Source organism: Fusarium vanettenii (assembly GCF_000151355.1).
Source record: "Fusarium vanettenii 77-13-4 chromosome 11 genomic scaffold NECHAsca_30_chr11_1_0, whole genome shotgun sequence".
NCBI classification, from domain to species: Eukaryota; Fungi; Ascomycota; class Sordariomycetes; order Hypocreales; family Nectriaceae; genus Fusarium; species Fusarium vanettenii.
The window spans coordinates 516,558-531,509 of NW_003315855.1; the positions used below are offsets into that span (position 1 = coordinate 516,558).

Sequence of the window (14,952 nt, forward strand, 5' to 3'; positions counted from 1 at the left end):
GCTTTGAACTAGGCAACCCCGACTTTTAAAACCTGTACTGCCACTTACATACCGCCTCAAAATATCTGCTTTGTTGTTGTAACTGTACGCCAAGCAGCTGAAACTGCCAAATGCAGCCCTCCCTGGTAGGGCTGTTTAGCGAAGCGATGCACTATTGGAAGATGGCATGGGAATTCATGGCGGGACCAATCTGACAGGTCTGACAGGTTTGACAGGTGGATATTCAGCTACGAACTAGAAGCAATTGATACTCAATCAGGCAGCGCCAAGACTAGGAAGAATAAGTAGATAGCAAATAACAATCCGAGAATGGAGGCAATCTTCAAAATGTTGCCCAACCGAGAGCTGAGGTCGAGAATAACGCTAGTGGCTGACAGTGCAGCAGACTGCGTCCGGAGAAGCCGAATGGGCTCAGTGATGATAATGAGCACAAGAGTAAGGTCGAGTCATTATCTTGATCCATTAGAACTACGAAGCTCGTTGGGTGGGATTCGACCTTTCAAGAGAAATGGACGAAATGGCGAGAAATCTTGGTGCGCGACAAGGAGTTCCCCTAAGATTGGGCTCCAATGCACACCCACATGCATGGCGCAAAAGCCACAAGCTGGAATTTTACACCGATTCTGAGGCTCACGGGTGATACCTGGCAACAAGGTAAGCCCATGGTTGATCAATATACTCCCTCTTCCCCGCTCTATGACAGAAGCTGCTGGGAGCCACTTACTCAGGAACGTGTCCGCCAGTATCAAGATCTGTCGCGATTAGATCCAAGCCAGAGTATGCCCATATACATTTATGCATATAACCAGAACTCTCCAAGTAATGCCTTCACTGTGGTAGTGCTTCATGTTGAGGCGCCGAGGGGAATACTAAGCAGCTGTGGCTGGCGAGATCACTTCTCACATCTTGAAGCACAACGCTATATCATCAATTCTCATAAGTGTACGTATTTGAGTACTGAATTCACTTTCAAACAGAGAAAATCGCCAGATCGATGATGTGCAAGTGCAAACATGGTTGTATTGCGAACCAGACTAGTACCCCACCCGACAACCAACCACCAAACCCAGACTACCAAACAAGAAGGATAAGTAAGGAGTGTGGTTACATAAAATGACCAAGAAATATTTTTTGAAGGAAAACCCGAATGATTGGTCCAGCTTGTTGGGTCGACGGAAGACAACGAAGTGGAATTTTGGGTCATCGACTGCCTCTTTTCAGGGTCGGAAATACCAGTTAAGGTGTGCTCGCTTAGTCGGCAATACCGATCCAGGCAAAGCAGTGCTTGAAAGCGCGGGCCTCAAGGGCAAAGAGACCACCGTGGTCGAGCATGGCAGCGGGGTGCCACTGATCAGGGGTCAGACGCTCAAGGAGGTCGGGGTAGCTGTTGAGGCCGAGGGGCTCAGTCACACCCCATGGGTTGCGGAGGACGATGTACTGCTTGTCACCCTTGAAGGTGTAGCCGAGGACAGAGTAGGCGTGGTTGGCCACAATGTTGCTGCCCTGGTACATGTCGCCGGTGGCGTAGGTCCAGGCGGTCATGGGGTTGATGGTCTTGAAGTTGACGCAGTTTTGACGGACAAGGCCAAGGAGGCTGCAGGCAGAGTGCTTCTCAGTCTGGAAGTAGTGGGGGTCCTGGCCGTTGATCTGGGCCATGGCCTTGACGGGGTCACCACAGTGAGTCTTGGTGATATCGGGGTGCTCAGTGTTGCTGCCAGTGATCCACTTGGCAAAGGCCTTCTCGTACAGGGAAGGCCAGATATCGGCACCGTCGCTGGAGCGGCAGTAGATGGGCTCGTTGTTCGAGTTGTTGATGGGGATTTCGTAGTTGACCTCAACAGTCTCGGTCTTGGAGTTGTTGTGTCCGCCCTTGTCGTGGAACTTGATGGCGAGCTTCCTCTTCTGGTTCTGGTCGTGGTGGACCCTGGTAGCCCGGTTGATGCAAGAGGGATCAGCCCAGAAGACGGAGAAGAGAGCGGCAATCAGCCAGCTGTTGCTGGAGCAGCCCTGAGTGGGGTCGTCAAAGCCGTGCATGGCGATTCTCTCCTCGCCCAGGCGGAACATGGCGATATCACCAATGAGTCGCTTGTTGACGTCCTGGAACAGGCGGTCATACATGTCGCGCCAGGTACCGTTGGGAGGGCTCCAGTGGCCGCCCTGCTTTCGGTACTCACTGACGAGCTCGTTGATGGTCATGGTCAAGTCGCGGTTGGACACGGTCCTGCCAATAGAGTGGGCGTTGAGGACGAGATGCATCTTGCCGTTCTGCATGCGGGCCATCTTGACCCTCATCTTGGCAAAGTCCTTGAGGCCGAGGTGCTCGAGGTCGTCGAGTCTCTCGATCTCGGAGAGATCAGGGGTCATGAGATCACGCTCCTTGAGGATCTTCATGTCCTTCTCGTTGAGTCGCTCCGCCTTGCGGTCCTTCTCATCGAGCTTGAGTCCGGCAAAGAGCACAGAGTTGTGCTTCATGTCGAAGAGCTCATCGTAGTCCGTCTGCAAGACATTGGACAGGATGGTGGCCGAAGTGGGCGAGTATTTGTCGATCTTGCGGCCAATGAGAGCCTCGCAGAGAGCATAAGGGTTGACGGCTCCGACGTTGATGTCCTTGGGAGGAGAGTCGGGGTGAATCTTGTTGCCACGTCCTGAGGACATGGGAGTCACCTTGGGAACCTCTTCATAGTCGGCCTGAAGGCCATCCGAGGGCTTCTCGAGCTTCTGGCCGAGAAGGGCCTCGACCAAAGTGTAGGGGTCGATGTTGAAGGTCCTGTTGTCCTGAGAACCAGAGGAAGAGGAAGAGAAACGAAGGTCACCCATGTTGGCGGTAGTGAATGCTGGGAAAAGGATTTTTAGAGTAATTGTTGCAATGAATAGACAAGTAGCTGTGTCTGAGCTGTTTGTGTCCTGGAAGTTCTGAGTCAACAGGAGGAGATAGATATAGATATTCTCCTTGACCTGCTCTAAACAGCAGACATGAGATCCGCGTCATGGCGAGACGCCGCATTGTCAGCGATGAATCACATCTGCACCTAGTACAACTCTCTCCGCAGTCGTAGTTGCCCTTGGACGGGTTTCATCAAGTCTCATGGCCTGATGCTGCCTCGATCTTCACGTGTACACTGCTCTCAGTAACTAGATGCATGGCTTGGGCGGTTCGCTCGGCCTTACTCACGGCTTAACGCGAGTGTGCATGCATGTTGGGCCCTGGTACGTTGAGATGCTCGGTTCCTCCGCCATGTCAGCCCCTTGCAAAGTCACTTGTCGAGAGAGTTTGCGGGGGACGTGGATGGCGTCCCCGCACGAGAATGGCAATCCAGCATTGGTTTCCGTTGTCCCGAATGGTAGGGTCTCGTCAGACATGGTCAATTGATTTCAAATATCAGTTGTATGAGGCATGTAGTTTGAGGGGATACGATGATTAACGCTCTCGCTATTAAGTCAGGGCCGTGTAAGGGCGCGTGCGGATGTAACCGGACGGGAGGTGCCATTGGAGCACAACCCACGATGACTTTTTTTGAAACGTTGTCTGAGGGGTATTAGACGCCACACCATCACTGCCGGTCTAGACGCTTTGTTGACTACGTAATCTTCAATCAGAGGCTTGACGAGAGCTTTTAGCGAGCGAGATATTGAGCTCACCGATGCCGTGTGTTCATCTGTCCATCTCAGGGATACCCTGTCTTCGGATACTCGCCTTGGTCTGCTATTCGACGTCACTCCTGAAAATTTGCACATTATAGTTTTGGTGACCCTTCTCTTCGTGACGGTTAACCACGGCCTGAGGGCGGCTGTAGATCATTTCCCCAAGATGAGAATTTACGAGTTGAGTCCAAACTCAATGGCAATCATCCTACGGGTCCATAAGAGCTGGTACAGAGCTGGTCTTCTCTGAAATGGGGCAAAAAGTCCGGTAGTCTGTACTGTGAGCTCAATGTCCTCCAACATGGTTCGAGCAAGATGGACAACCAGGTACCTGAGCTTCTAGACTTCTCAGTCCGACGAACTAAAATGCTATGCGAATCAACTAAGCGTAGCTAAGTTTCGGGGCTTTGCTCGCATATTTGCTTCTGATATCACGGGAAAGTCCGAGGATCGGAGTTATGGTACAGAATGAAGTCAAGCTGTGTGAAGACGAGTGTTGTTTCTATCCAAGTGATACCAGAATCGTACCACTATGATTGTGTTTGCTAGCACCCCAGCCTTTCATGTCATTCTTTCTCATAACTCAGGCGCATCGGCCCCTCGCTTAACACATGTTACCATATGCTTTTCGTTCTCAGCAACTTCGCGTGGGAGCGTCGAGGTGGAGTGCCGACCGTTTTCAGGGGAGGTAGTGCGGCTTGAAGTCAATTGCAATTTCAATGAATCCCATGTGGAACTCTATGTCAACGACCAACAGCAGTTCGGGAGATCGCCCGATGATAAGATCCTACAGCGATGCTCCCGGCCGAGATCCGGCCAACCTATGTGCGAGGGCAAAGAGAAGGGGAGAGCTTTATTGCAACTTGCAAGACCAGATGGCCTGACTTCTCATAATTTCTTTCATCTGCATTCAATGAATAAACCTCGTAAAGAAATTGGTCTATAGACAAATCGCAACAGCGCCATGTTTCAGGGAGGGGGGGCCTCATAGTATCTTATGCCGCACGAGCAGACACTCGCACGTGGCCGGCCAATCGCATCGAGGGTGGCCCTGCCAAGACGTCTCCAAGATTCTGGTCGCGTGCGTTACTACTGAGTCTGGAGCTCCCTTTGTGTACGTGAGAATGGAAGGGGCTGGACAAAAAATGGTCCCCTAGGTCCTGTCCTGCCGCGTCAGGTCATGGCACCATAGACTCTGGCTTTGATCACATCTAACAAAAGGTCTTGTCCAATTATATAGGAGGATACTCAATGATCCACTGCTCAGAAATATAGTGGACAGCCTAACGAGAGGCGAGCTGCCGCGCAGTTGCATCTCAACCCTGGTCTACGCGTTGACGGAGCCGTACAAAGGTGGTGTGTGTGGTTCAAGAACGAAACATGCCACCCTACACCACCTTTTCAGTATTTAGCGAATTGTATGTAACTCGGTTGATCTGTCAATAGTATTCAATGATCTACGCCCAACACTAGGGTGGTCAAGTTGTGCGGAAACCTATGCTTGAGGATCTACCATGACCACCTCCCCTGGTGATTCCGGGTAAGACTTTAGCGCCCGATGGTCGCGACCACTTTATCACCCGAAGCATGAAGGGGCTTCGATACAAGACCTGCTATGTTATTGGCACGAGATCAAAAAAGCCAGTGTCACTCACTGCTGATGGGTCCGGCGCGTACAACGGTCCTGGGATTAGCATCTATGCCGCGACTAGGCCCAGTTGAATTGATATAATCGTTATATCCATGACTCCTGACGCTATTCAAAGTGGAAGATCCTTTTATCTGTTGCATTCCCTTCTCGGACATTCCGTTGAAGGTTACACAAGGATCTAAATCTTAGTCATGCTAACTGGGTTATAACTTCCCATTAAGACCACAATGTCTCTTAAGCGGTTTAAAGTTCGTAATGCATCTAGAAGATGCAATGAGAGTGGTTAGTCACAATGGGATATTCGTATATCCGAGCCTTGATTTTCTTAGTAAGACGAGTCTCTCAAACTGTGAACAACACCGTACTCTTTTAATCCTCAATCTGCGTTATTTTGTTATAAACTTGTTTCAGTCATATGTATTAGAGTACGGCGTCCTTAGAAACTGAAGTTATCGCGCGAGCCAAGATGGGAGACAAAGCAGCCAACGAGTCGCAGGTTTCGATCGTCATCAAGATCCCGCCCTCCTCGCACGCCGACGATGAGTCCTTTGCCGCGACAGTAGCCAGTATTGTCAATGCAGCCTATACAGAGGCCGAAAGGGATATCTTCTTACCTAATTACCAACGCACTTCTCCTACCGAAATCACCCAATTCATCCGCAACAGGCAGCTTGCAGTTGCGTACCTCGAGGATTCCGGCCACCCTATTGGCTGCGTGTGCATCAAGTTGCTCGGGCCCGGCCGAGGCGAGTTCGGCATGCTGGCACTGGATGCCAAGCATCAAGGCACTGGGCTAGGGCGGCAGCTAGCCATGTTTGCGGAAGCAGAATGCCGCAGGAACGGATGCACGATCATGCAATTGGAAGTACTGGTGCCGAAAACCTTTCATCATGCTGGAAAGGAGAGGATGCAGGCGTGGTACCAACGACTAGGTTACAAGGTTGTCAAGCTTGGCAGTTTTGACGAGGACTACCCTGAACTGGCCAAGATTCTTTCAGGGCCCACTGATTACAAGATATTTGAGAAGAAGTTGGTTGAGACAGTTGCATAAATAGAGACAATGGAACTTTAGCTCAAACACACTCGGTAATAACATTGTCTGTTCGACCTCACATTGTGAATTTGTCATCTTAGAACTGACGACTGTGTCTCAACCATGTCAACACTTTGCATGATGTGACATCTCAAGGTTCGTCCGAGAACCTCCCCCTACCCCCACAGCTCTCAAAGAGCCTTTTAGGCAAGTGACATCTCAAGGAGGGCGTCGCACGGCCCCCATGGGGGTGATGCTTGATCTTGGCATCGCCACCGAAGCTTTCGGGGCTCGACACGGTTCCGCGACAGATGACTGACATCTGGGGAGATGGCCAAGAAGTTACCCAAGTCCTATGGTCATTAGAGATTGGTCATGAAACAAAGCCCAAGGTCGATAGCTCGAGCATGACAGGCATCTTCTACTAACCATCCCTTGATTACAGAATATCCAGTTGATGGTGTTGGGTCAAAGCCCCCGCCCCAGGCCCATTCGAACCCTTTGACCAACTTGCGTCACGTCCGAGATCGTTCCTGAGTGGCTTGGGTACGGGGCAATTGCCACATGGCTTCCCGTTTGCTTGCCTGTCTTGGTGGAGATGGCGGAGATGAAGCAAACCGCCGAGCCCGGCTTGTTCAGCAGGGCAGTCGTGGAACCATGTTGAAGGAAATCTTAAACGTTCCTGCTAAGGAGTACTTGAGTTTTCGTGATCACATCAGGCAATCTTATGTACTATTTAACGACCATGGACAGGGATTCAGTCGCAGAAGCTGTCCGACTCCCCAAGCGATGCCTTGAAACTCAGGCAAAGGTTCCCGCACGGTCCCTCCACCTCCACCAATGCCCCGCACAATTGGCTTCGGTAGAGGCAACAAGAGTCATGACAAGCAACCAGCAATTTCAACGGCCCCTTGGCCTTATCTCCTGGTTTCGTCCGGTACCGAGAGTTGGAACCGATTCCTGCAACAGCTCGTCCGGGGAACAGTTGGTCTGAGAACCGTCCGTCAATCGGAAAATCTGTGCCACAGTCTCGGTTGGAACTCCGTCTCAACCTTTCTACAACAAGTTAGTTAAGGGGGCAAGTCGGGCTATTTAGAGTTTGGACCATGCATTGCGGCTTGTTTAGCTCATTGCCAATCGTATCAGCTGGCGACGCCATGTGGCGCGCCTTAACGAATCGAGGACATGGCATGAATCGCTTCTGTTGATGAAGCATGATTCTCCTGTATGGCAGTTGCACGGAAGGAAGCTTCGAAGGCATCTAGATCCCGCGAGACCACCCTCCCAAGACGACATTCGAAGCACTCGCTTGCTGATAAGGAATGAGGCGGCGTCTCTTGGCAGCGGAATCGTCGTCCCGCGAACGGACGTGGAGACAGGGGCTCAAGCGATTCAGGTTAGCGCCGGCACGTGCTGTGATGTGCTGGGGAATCCCCTGCCCGTGAAAAGGCTGCGACGCCCTTGGGAGATTTGGCCACTCGTCGTCAATTGACAGCCAGCCCAACCAACTAACCCACGAGCGAGGTGAGAACAGATCGAGAGTTGAGCATCGCTCAACCTCAGGGTATGCCTTCAACCATGGCCTACCAACGAGAGATTGAGATGCAAGCGATACCGCCACCGCCTCAGAAGCCAGTCATCCTCGTCGAAAACAGCTTCGCCGTCACCATTAGCGAGCCGGAGAAGCCGGTCCCGGAGCCAACGGGGGCCTTCAATCGTTTGCTGCACAGCTTTGGTCCAGCTTCTAACCGCTCTGATGATGGCATGAGCCTGAGCAGCCACGGCACAGCCCATGGTCCTCATGGGCGGTTCTTCAGTCTTCGAAGGGCCAACTACAAGTCTGCCAACACGCAATTGGCCCGGGAACTCAAGAATCGTCATCTGCAGATGATTGCCTTTGGTGGTTCAATTGGTATGTGGACCCTTCAACTCAACTGCCTCATCCGGTGTTGGCGTCGCCCTCGATGACATCTAGTCTTCACGTATTGACGACAACTAACTCCATTATAGGAACTGGTCTATTCGTTGCGTCGGGAGTAGCCCTCTATCGTGGTGGTCCAGCCTCTCTCTTGCTTGCCTTTGTCATCATGGGCGTCATGCAGTTCTTCACGATGCAGGCTCTGGGTGAGCTTTCCGTGGCCTTTCCGGTTGGCGGATCCTTCGCCAATTACTCGACTCGTTTCTTGGATCCATCTTGGGGTTTTGCGATGGGGTGGAAGTAAGTGTCCCGTCGGCCTTCAACCCTCATTGGGGGCCACCTGAAGTAAACAATAACCACTGACACCACGTGAAGCTATACCCTTCAGTACCTCATCGTGTTACCGCTTGAAATCATTGCGGGTGCCTTCACTACTATGTACTGGAATCCGGAGCCCAGCAAGTCGATATTTGTTGCCATGTTCCTCGTCTGCATCGCTGGCATCAATCTGCTTGGTGTGCGAGGATATGGCGAGGCAGAATTCATCTTTTCCACGGTAAAGGTGATAGCCATTCTAGGATTTATGTAAGAGAGCCCAACTCCCCCTTTACGGAAAGCCAGAAAGGAGACCAGTTCTAACGTGATCCAGCCTTCTCGGTATCATCATCAACGTCATGGGTCATCCAGACAGCGGCTACATCGGGTTCCAATACTGGTCAAACCCTGGAGCTTTCCACCATGGCTTCAAAGGCTTCGCCAGCGTTCTGGTCACGGCAACCTTTTCCTTTGCTGGCACGGAAATGGTTGGACTCGCCGCAGCCGAAACAGCAAACCCCCGAAAATCATTGCCGGCAGCCGTCAAGCAAGTGTTTTGGCGAATCAGCATCTTCTACATCACCTCGATCCTACTTATCGGCTTGTTGGTGCCGTATAACCAACCCCGGCTACTGGGGGCCAAGTTTGGCTCCGACGCCGTGGCTAGTCCTTTTGTCATTGCTATCGAGAGCGGTGGTCAGACGGTGCTTCCGAGTGTTATGAACGGCGTCATTCTTGTAGCTCTCATCAGCGTTGGCAATACCGCTGTGTATGCCTCGTCCCGCACCCTGACTGCATTGGCAGAGCAGTCTTTGGCACCGAAGATCTTCACCTACATCGATCGTCGTGGCCGCCCGCTGGCTGCCATCATCTTTGCTTGTGTCGTTGGCCTGCTTGCATTTCTCGCCGATACCGACATCCATACCGAAATCTTCAACTGGCTTCTTGCCATCAGTGGGCTCAGCACCCTCTTCACCTGGGCTAGCATCTGCCTCTGCCACATCCGCTTCCGGAAAGCTTGGGAACTATCTGGATATAACCTCTCGCAGTTGGCATTCCGCTCTCAAGTCGGCGTATGGGGATCTTGGGTCGCGCTTGCGTCCTATGGAATGGTGCTGGTTTTGCAATTCTGGGTTGCGGCATCCCCGATTCCGCTTGAAGATGGAGAACCCTCCACGCAAGAGAGGGTTAAGACTTTTTTCATGCAAGTCCTTACGGTACCCATAATCTTTGCCTTTTACCTAGGTCACAAGCTTTGGTGTCGTACAAAGCTTGTGCGTGATAAGGACATGGATGTTGATACGGGTCGGAGATATCTACAGACTTGGAATGAAGACGAGGCGGAGGCAAGAAAAGGCTGGCCCCTCTGGAAACGACTGTATAATACCATGTGTTAGACTAATTAGATGGGCCGTCGCGGCGAAGACAAAATGTTCAATAGACTTAATACCTGGCAAGATACACACAACTGGGCTTAGGCGATGGGCTTCAAATCTCAAACTTCGTGACTACTACTTAATGAATGGGCCTTATTGTCATCGAACACGGGGAGAACATCGTAGCGAGCGAGATCTGATCTAGGCGTAGTCCCATTCTACATTGTGAAAGGGGGCATGTCTCTCTCACCGCCTCAACAGTAATCTTCTATTGGCTCTTGCAATCTTGATAGCCGTGGAGCTGTCCAAGAAACAAGCCTATGCCGTCATTTGAGATATCACCTTGTTGTATTAGGTGCAAGCAGGGAGGGTCCATCTTAGTGGGAACTTGACAGCAACTCGTGACACCAGCAAGGAGTAGAATGAGTCATCGTACAAGAAGTAACGAATGGGTACACGACGGTTTGGACCACGAGCACGTTGTGAAATGTGCAAACCCTATTGGCTTGAACCCCTTGACAAGCGCCAAGAGCTGTTGGGATTCAAGCCGTGAAAATGGCCCAGGCATCGATTTAAACGAGGGTTCTAGCTTGACGTTTGGAGACACAAGGTAAACGATAAGGGTTCATCTGATTAACAGTGCCTTCCTGCTTCTCTCAACTCCATGCTAAACTATGCTAAACTTTTCTAGTAATGTTGAGAGACTCTTTTCTCCAGGTATTGATGTGTTGTATAGATGCGAAATTTGGACTAGGTGAAACTTCCACTAAGATAAATGATCCCGACGATGCCGCCATGCCCTCCACTCTTCTAGGCTTGCTTGGTACCATCTTCTCCCTTGCGCCCACGTCCATGTCGCCATTCGAAAATAGTGCGCGGCTTTTCCTTGATGACTTGTCGAAGCTTGTCGACGTTTCGGTCCATCCACACATCTGGGGAAGAACCACTGACCGGGTGCAGGGGCAAACTGTCTTTGCTCAGGAGGAAAGAGTCTGACTGGCGAGTGTCGAAAGAGGCGATGAGGTCCATATCCGCGGCGATCTGATCGCAGTACGTCTCGAGCGGCAAGTCGTTCACATCATGGCCAAAAGGGTTTTCGATCTCTTGGCCAATAAAGAGCAGACCAAGGATGATATAGGCGGCAGCGATGGAGGCCGGGATGGCGATCCACTCAAGCTTACCCGTCAGTTGGAATGGAAGAAGAATGACATAAATGAAAGTGATTTGGCTGATAGCGATTGTATAGGCGATGGGTAGTGGGGTGTTGAGGACTCTCTCACAGCCTGTCATGGCGTCGTTGAGCATGGTCAGATGATTGTACGCGAGGGTCTGTTGCATGAGAACAGGCAGCTGCTTGTTGCGGACCATTGTGTCCAGAGTGACAGCTAGGTGGTTGAGGATTTCGAGAGGCAGATTTCCCTGGTGTTGTTCGGCCTTCTTAACAGCCTTCCGGGGATTGCTGGTGGCAAAGGGAATACCCAGGTACTCGCCAGCTGAGTGGTACATTGTCTTGGACCGGCTGACGCGAGCCTCGGGTGGAGTGTCGTTGCCATTGGCGACAATGAAGGTATCGAGAGACGCGATGTAGGGCTGGATATCGGGTTGGGTGTCACAGGGTTCGAAGCGGAGCTGGTGCTTGAGAGCCATCGCAAAGGCCACGATAAGATTCATGGCCCCAATCTTCTTGAGGAGGATCTCCCGAGAGTCCTGGCCAGCAGGCTCAACGGTATGAATCCAGAAGATACGACCAAGGGTTTGCGATGCCAAGGTGAGGCTTCCCCAATAACGACGGCCTTCGGCGTAACGTTCGTATGCGGTGGACCCGCGGAAAGAGAGGCACAGACCGACGACAAAACCAAGAATGGTGAGAAGAACGGAGTTAACGTTGATGGGTTTGACCCTCATGGAGATGACGGTAATCAGGGTCGACCAAGCTGCGATGAGAAGGAGCGGTACCATCAGTTTGGGGATGATGGACCCGTGGAGTTGCATGACCAGCGGCCATTTCGAATGGCTCTGAAGGTTTCGCGGACCGGTGAAGTAGCTGTCATCGGGCTCGGGAGTGCGATGAAAGAGATGCGGGCGGGTATGGACGCTTGGCGAAGGAGGCGATTGTGGGTAGGATGGGACGTTGAGTCCGGGCGATTGAAGAGGTTTCACATTTTGGGCCGGCTGAGTCTTGTCTTCGGTCGCCTGGACCGTGGCGGTGGTGGCCTGCATCGTGCTCAACGGTTCACGGCGTCGACGACTGCGTTAGGGGACGCGATCTCTGTGAAACTGGGAGAGTCAGTCAGTCTCTCATGGCGAAGTAGAAAGGTGAAGGAAACAGTGGAGATCGGAGTGCCTACCGAGCGTTGATGCACAAATTGACGCGATGGGTGCAGAAGGAAGGAGAGTGGGTGAGACAAGGAAGGAAAAGCCAAGACGTTAAGAGAAAGCCAAGATTTAAGTGAGGGGAGGGGCTGCCCGTATATCAGGAGGAAATGAAAGGGACTTCCGATATGGTACGGCTGACTACGCGCTAAGGCAAGCTAATACTGCAGAGTAACGCTATGATCTAGGTCTAGGCCTAATATAGTAGAGGATTACTTAAGAGCAAATAAAAACCTATAGTAAGATTATATATAAAGAAATAAAATAAAATAATAAAATATCTTTTAATAATTTATTTATATTATTAAATAATATTATATTAAAATTATTATAAAAAGATTTTTATAATATTATTAAAAAAAGATTATTATTATAAGTATTATAAATTAAATTATATATAAAATAATATTATTAATATAAATAATTAAGCCTATAGACTTTTATTTATTATTAAGTTTTAATTTAATATTAAGCCTTAATATTAATACTTTTTAAGTTTATAAAATTTTAATATTAATTCTAAGAATTAATTTCTTTAAATAAATATAAAATATTAATAATTTTTTACCTCCATAGTATAGTAATTCCTACATCTTAGTTATAGTTACCTTTGTAAGAAGGAAGCTATTAGTTTGAGCCTAGTTAGAGGACCCTTTTCCCCTACCTTATATAACTTTATAAAAAGTTATATAGGCTAGGAATTAAACCTATAACCTATATATAAAATAGAGCCCTTTAGTTACTATATTATTATAGCTATTAATTTATTAATAACCCTAGTTAAAATTACTATTAAAATTATTAATTACCGCTATAAGACCTACCTAGCTACTAACTTACCTTATAGCTAATTAACCTAAGCCCCGAGCCCTAACCCTACCGAGGGAGTATATATAATAATAACCTAGCCTTTAGATTATATAAATTAAGTTATATAATTAACCCTAATTAACTAAGATAATTACTAATCTATACTATAAGGTAAGGCCTAGCGAGGTATATATATAACCTAGAGGATAAGAGTAGGGGTTATATAATTAATTATATAATAAGTTATATATTATATAATAAATCTTATTAATTTAAGTCCCTTTTTAAGTAAAATAAAATCTAATAATAATATTATAAAAGATATTAATATTAATAAGAATTATAAATTATATTTTATATAATTATATATTATTATATTTAATTAACTAATAACTAACGTTTTTATTAATTTTTAATTATAATTAAATTAAGAAGCTTTACTAATAAGATAAAGCTTTTAATTAAAGATTTATTTATTTTAAGTATAGCTTAGCTAAAATTAATACTTATATAATATATAAAATACTTATAGCTACTAAGTATATTACCCTATATTATTAGTACTTTTACTTATTCTTAGCTACCTTATATAAGGCACTATGATTTATTTTAAAGCTATAATATTAGAATATTTTAATTAAGCTTTTTAAAGTACTTTCTATTAAAAAGTTACTTATTTTAGCTCTAACTTAATTAAAATTAGTACTTATATAATATAAAAATTATTTATAGCTATTAAATATATTACTCTATATTATATGTATTTTTACTAATTCTTAGCTACCCTATATAACCTACTAAGATCTATTTAAAATTAATATATCTAGAAAGCTTTAATTAAGCTATTTTTAATTAATTATTATATAATTATAAATAATTATTATATTAATTTTAAGGTAATTTATCTTTTTAATTAATTAAAAAGGTTCTTATTAATTTCTAATTCTTTTTTTTAATTTTTAATTTTTAATTTTTTTTATTTTTAATTAATTTCTTAATTATAAAAATAAAAAATAATCTTATAATAGAATTATTATTAATTAGAGAAAAAAAGGAAATTGAGATATCTTAATCATAATATAATTAAAATTAAAATAAATAATAAGACGCGATTTAATAAATATAAATACCTTAGTAATAATAATAAAAGGCATATATATTATTAACGCGGCATAAAAGGAATTAATAATTATTAATAAAAAAATAAAAAGATTAAAATAAAGTATTTATTACTTAAGCTATAGATATATTATATATATAGCGCCTTTACTTATTAATAATACTTAATATATTAAAAAAAAAATATTAATTTAAAAATAAAAAAGAAATAAAAATATTTAATAAAATTATAATCTTAGTTTAAAGGGATATTATCCTTATAATATAAATTATCCTTTAAGGCTCTATTAATATATTTATAAAATATATATAATAAGAATAAAAACTAATTAAAAAGATAATTAAATATAATAATATTAAAAAGGTAATTAAAGAAATAATAAAAAAATAAATTAATAAAAACTAAAATTAATAAATATAATAAAAAAATAACCTAAGTTATATAATAATTATAATATTATTAATTAATATATTACTTATTTTTATAATTATTTATATTATAAAATTAATCCCCTTAAGATATAAATAAGAAATTATTATTTAAATAAATAATTATAAAGCTAATATTATAAATAAAAATCTTAAAAATATAATTATAATAATAAATAAAGTAATTAAAATAAAAAAAATAATAATTATTTATTTCTTATATAATAAGGATATAATAATTACTTTTAAGAAACTTATTAATAGATTTATTAAGGAGAATAATTAG

General features: G+C 45.7%; 4 protein-coding genes across 4 annotated transcripts; 2 read left to right on the forward strand and 2 right to left on the reverse strand.

Annotated features, from left to right (window-relative positions):
• Positions 1–1,251: 1,251 nt before the first annotated feature.
• NECHADRAFT_86428 (uncharacterized protein) lies at positions 1,252–2,817 on the reverse strand (the record flags this gene model as incomplete). The annotated part of the gene is made up of 1 exon (XM_003043198.1): positions 1,252–2,817. The coding sequence occupies one exon, from the start codon at positions 2,815–2,817 to the stop codon at positions 1,252–1,254; it is 1,566 nt and encodes a 521-aa protein (XP_003043244.1).
• A 2,942-nt stretch (positions 2,818–5,759) lies between these two features.
• Positions 5,760–6,344, forward strand: NECHADRAFT_51322 (uncharacterized protein; the record flags this gene model as incomplete). The annotated part of the gene is made up of 1 exon (XM_003043085.1): positions 5,760–6,344. One exon carries the CDS (start codon positions 5,760–5,762, stop codon positions 6,342–6,344), a length of 585 nt encoding a protein of 194 aa, XP_003043131.1.
• A 1,746-nt stretch (positions 6,345–8,090) lies between these two features.
• Positions 8,091–9,956, forward strand: NECHADRAFT_51443 (uncharacterized protein; the record flags this gene model as incomplete). Its single annotated transcript, XM_003043086.1, has 4 exons — positions 8,091–8,238; positions 8,337–8,544; positions 8,620–8,829; positions 8,894–9,956. 4 exons carry the CDS (start codon positions 8,091–8,093, stop codon positions 9,954–9,956), a joined length of 1,629 nt encoding a protein of 542 aa, XP_003043132.1.
• Positions 9,957–10,546: 590 nt separating this feature from the next.
• Positions 10,547–12,320, reverse strand: NECHADRAFT_64395 (uncharacterized protein). The gene is made up of 2 exons (XM_003043199.1): positions 12,284–12,320; positions 10,547–12,212 (listed from the first exon to the last, which is right to left on the reverse strand). The coding sequence occupies exon 2, from the start codon at positions 12,153–12,155 to the stop codon at positions 10,746–10,748; it is 1,410 nt and encodes a 469-aa protein (XP_003043245.1). The 5' UTR covers positions 12,156–12,212; positions 12,284–12,320; the 3' UTR covers positions 10,547–10,745.
• Positions 12,321–14,952: the final 2,632 nt, after the last annotated feature.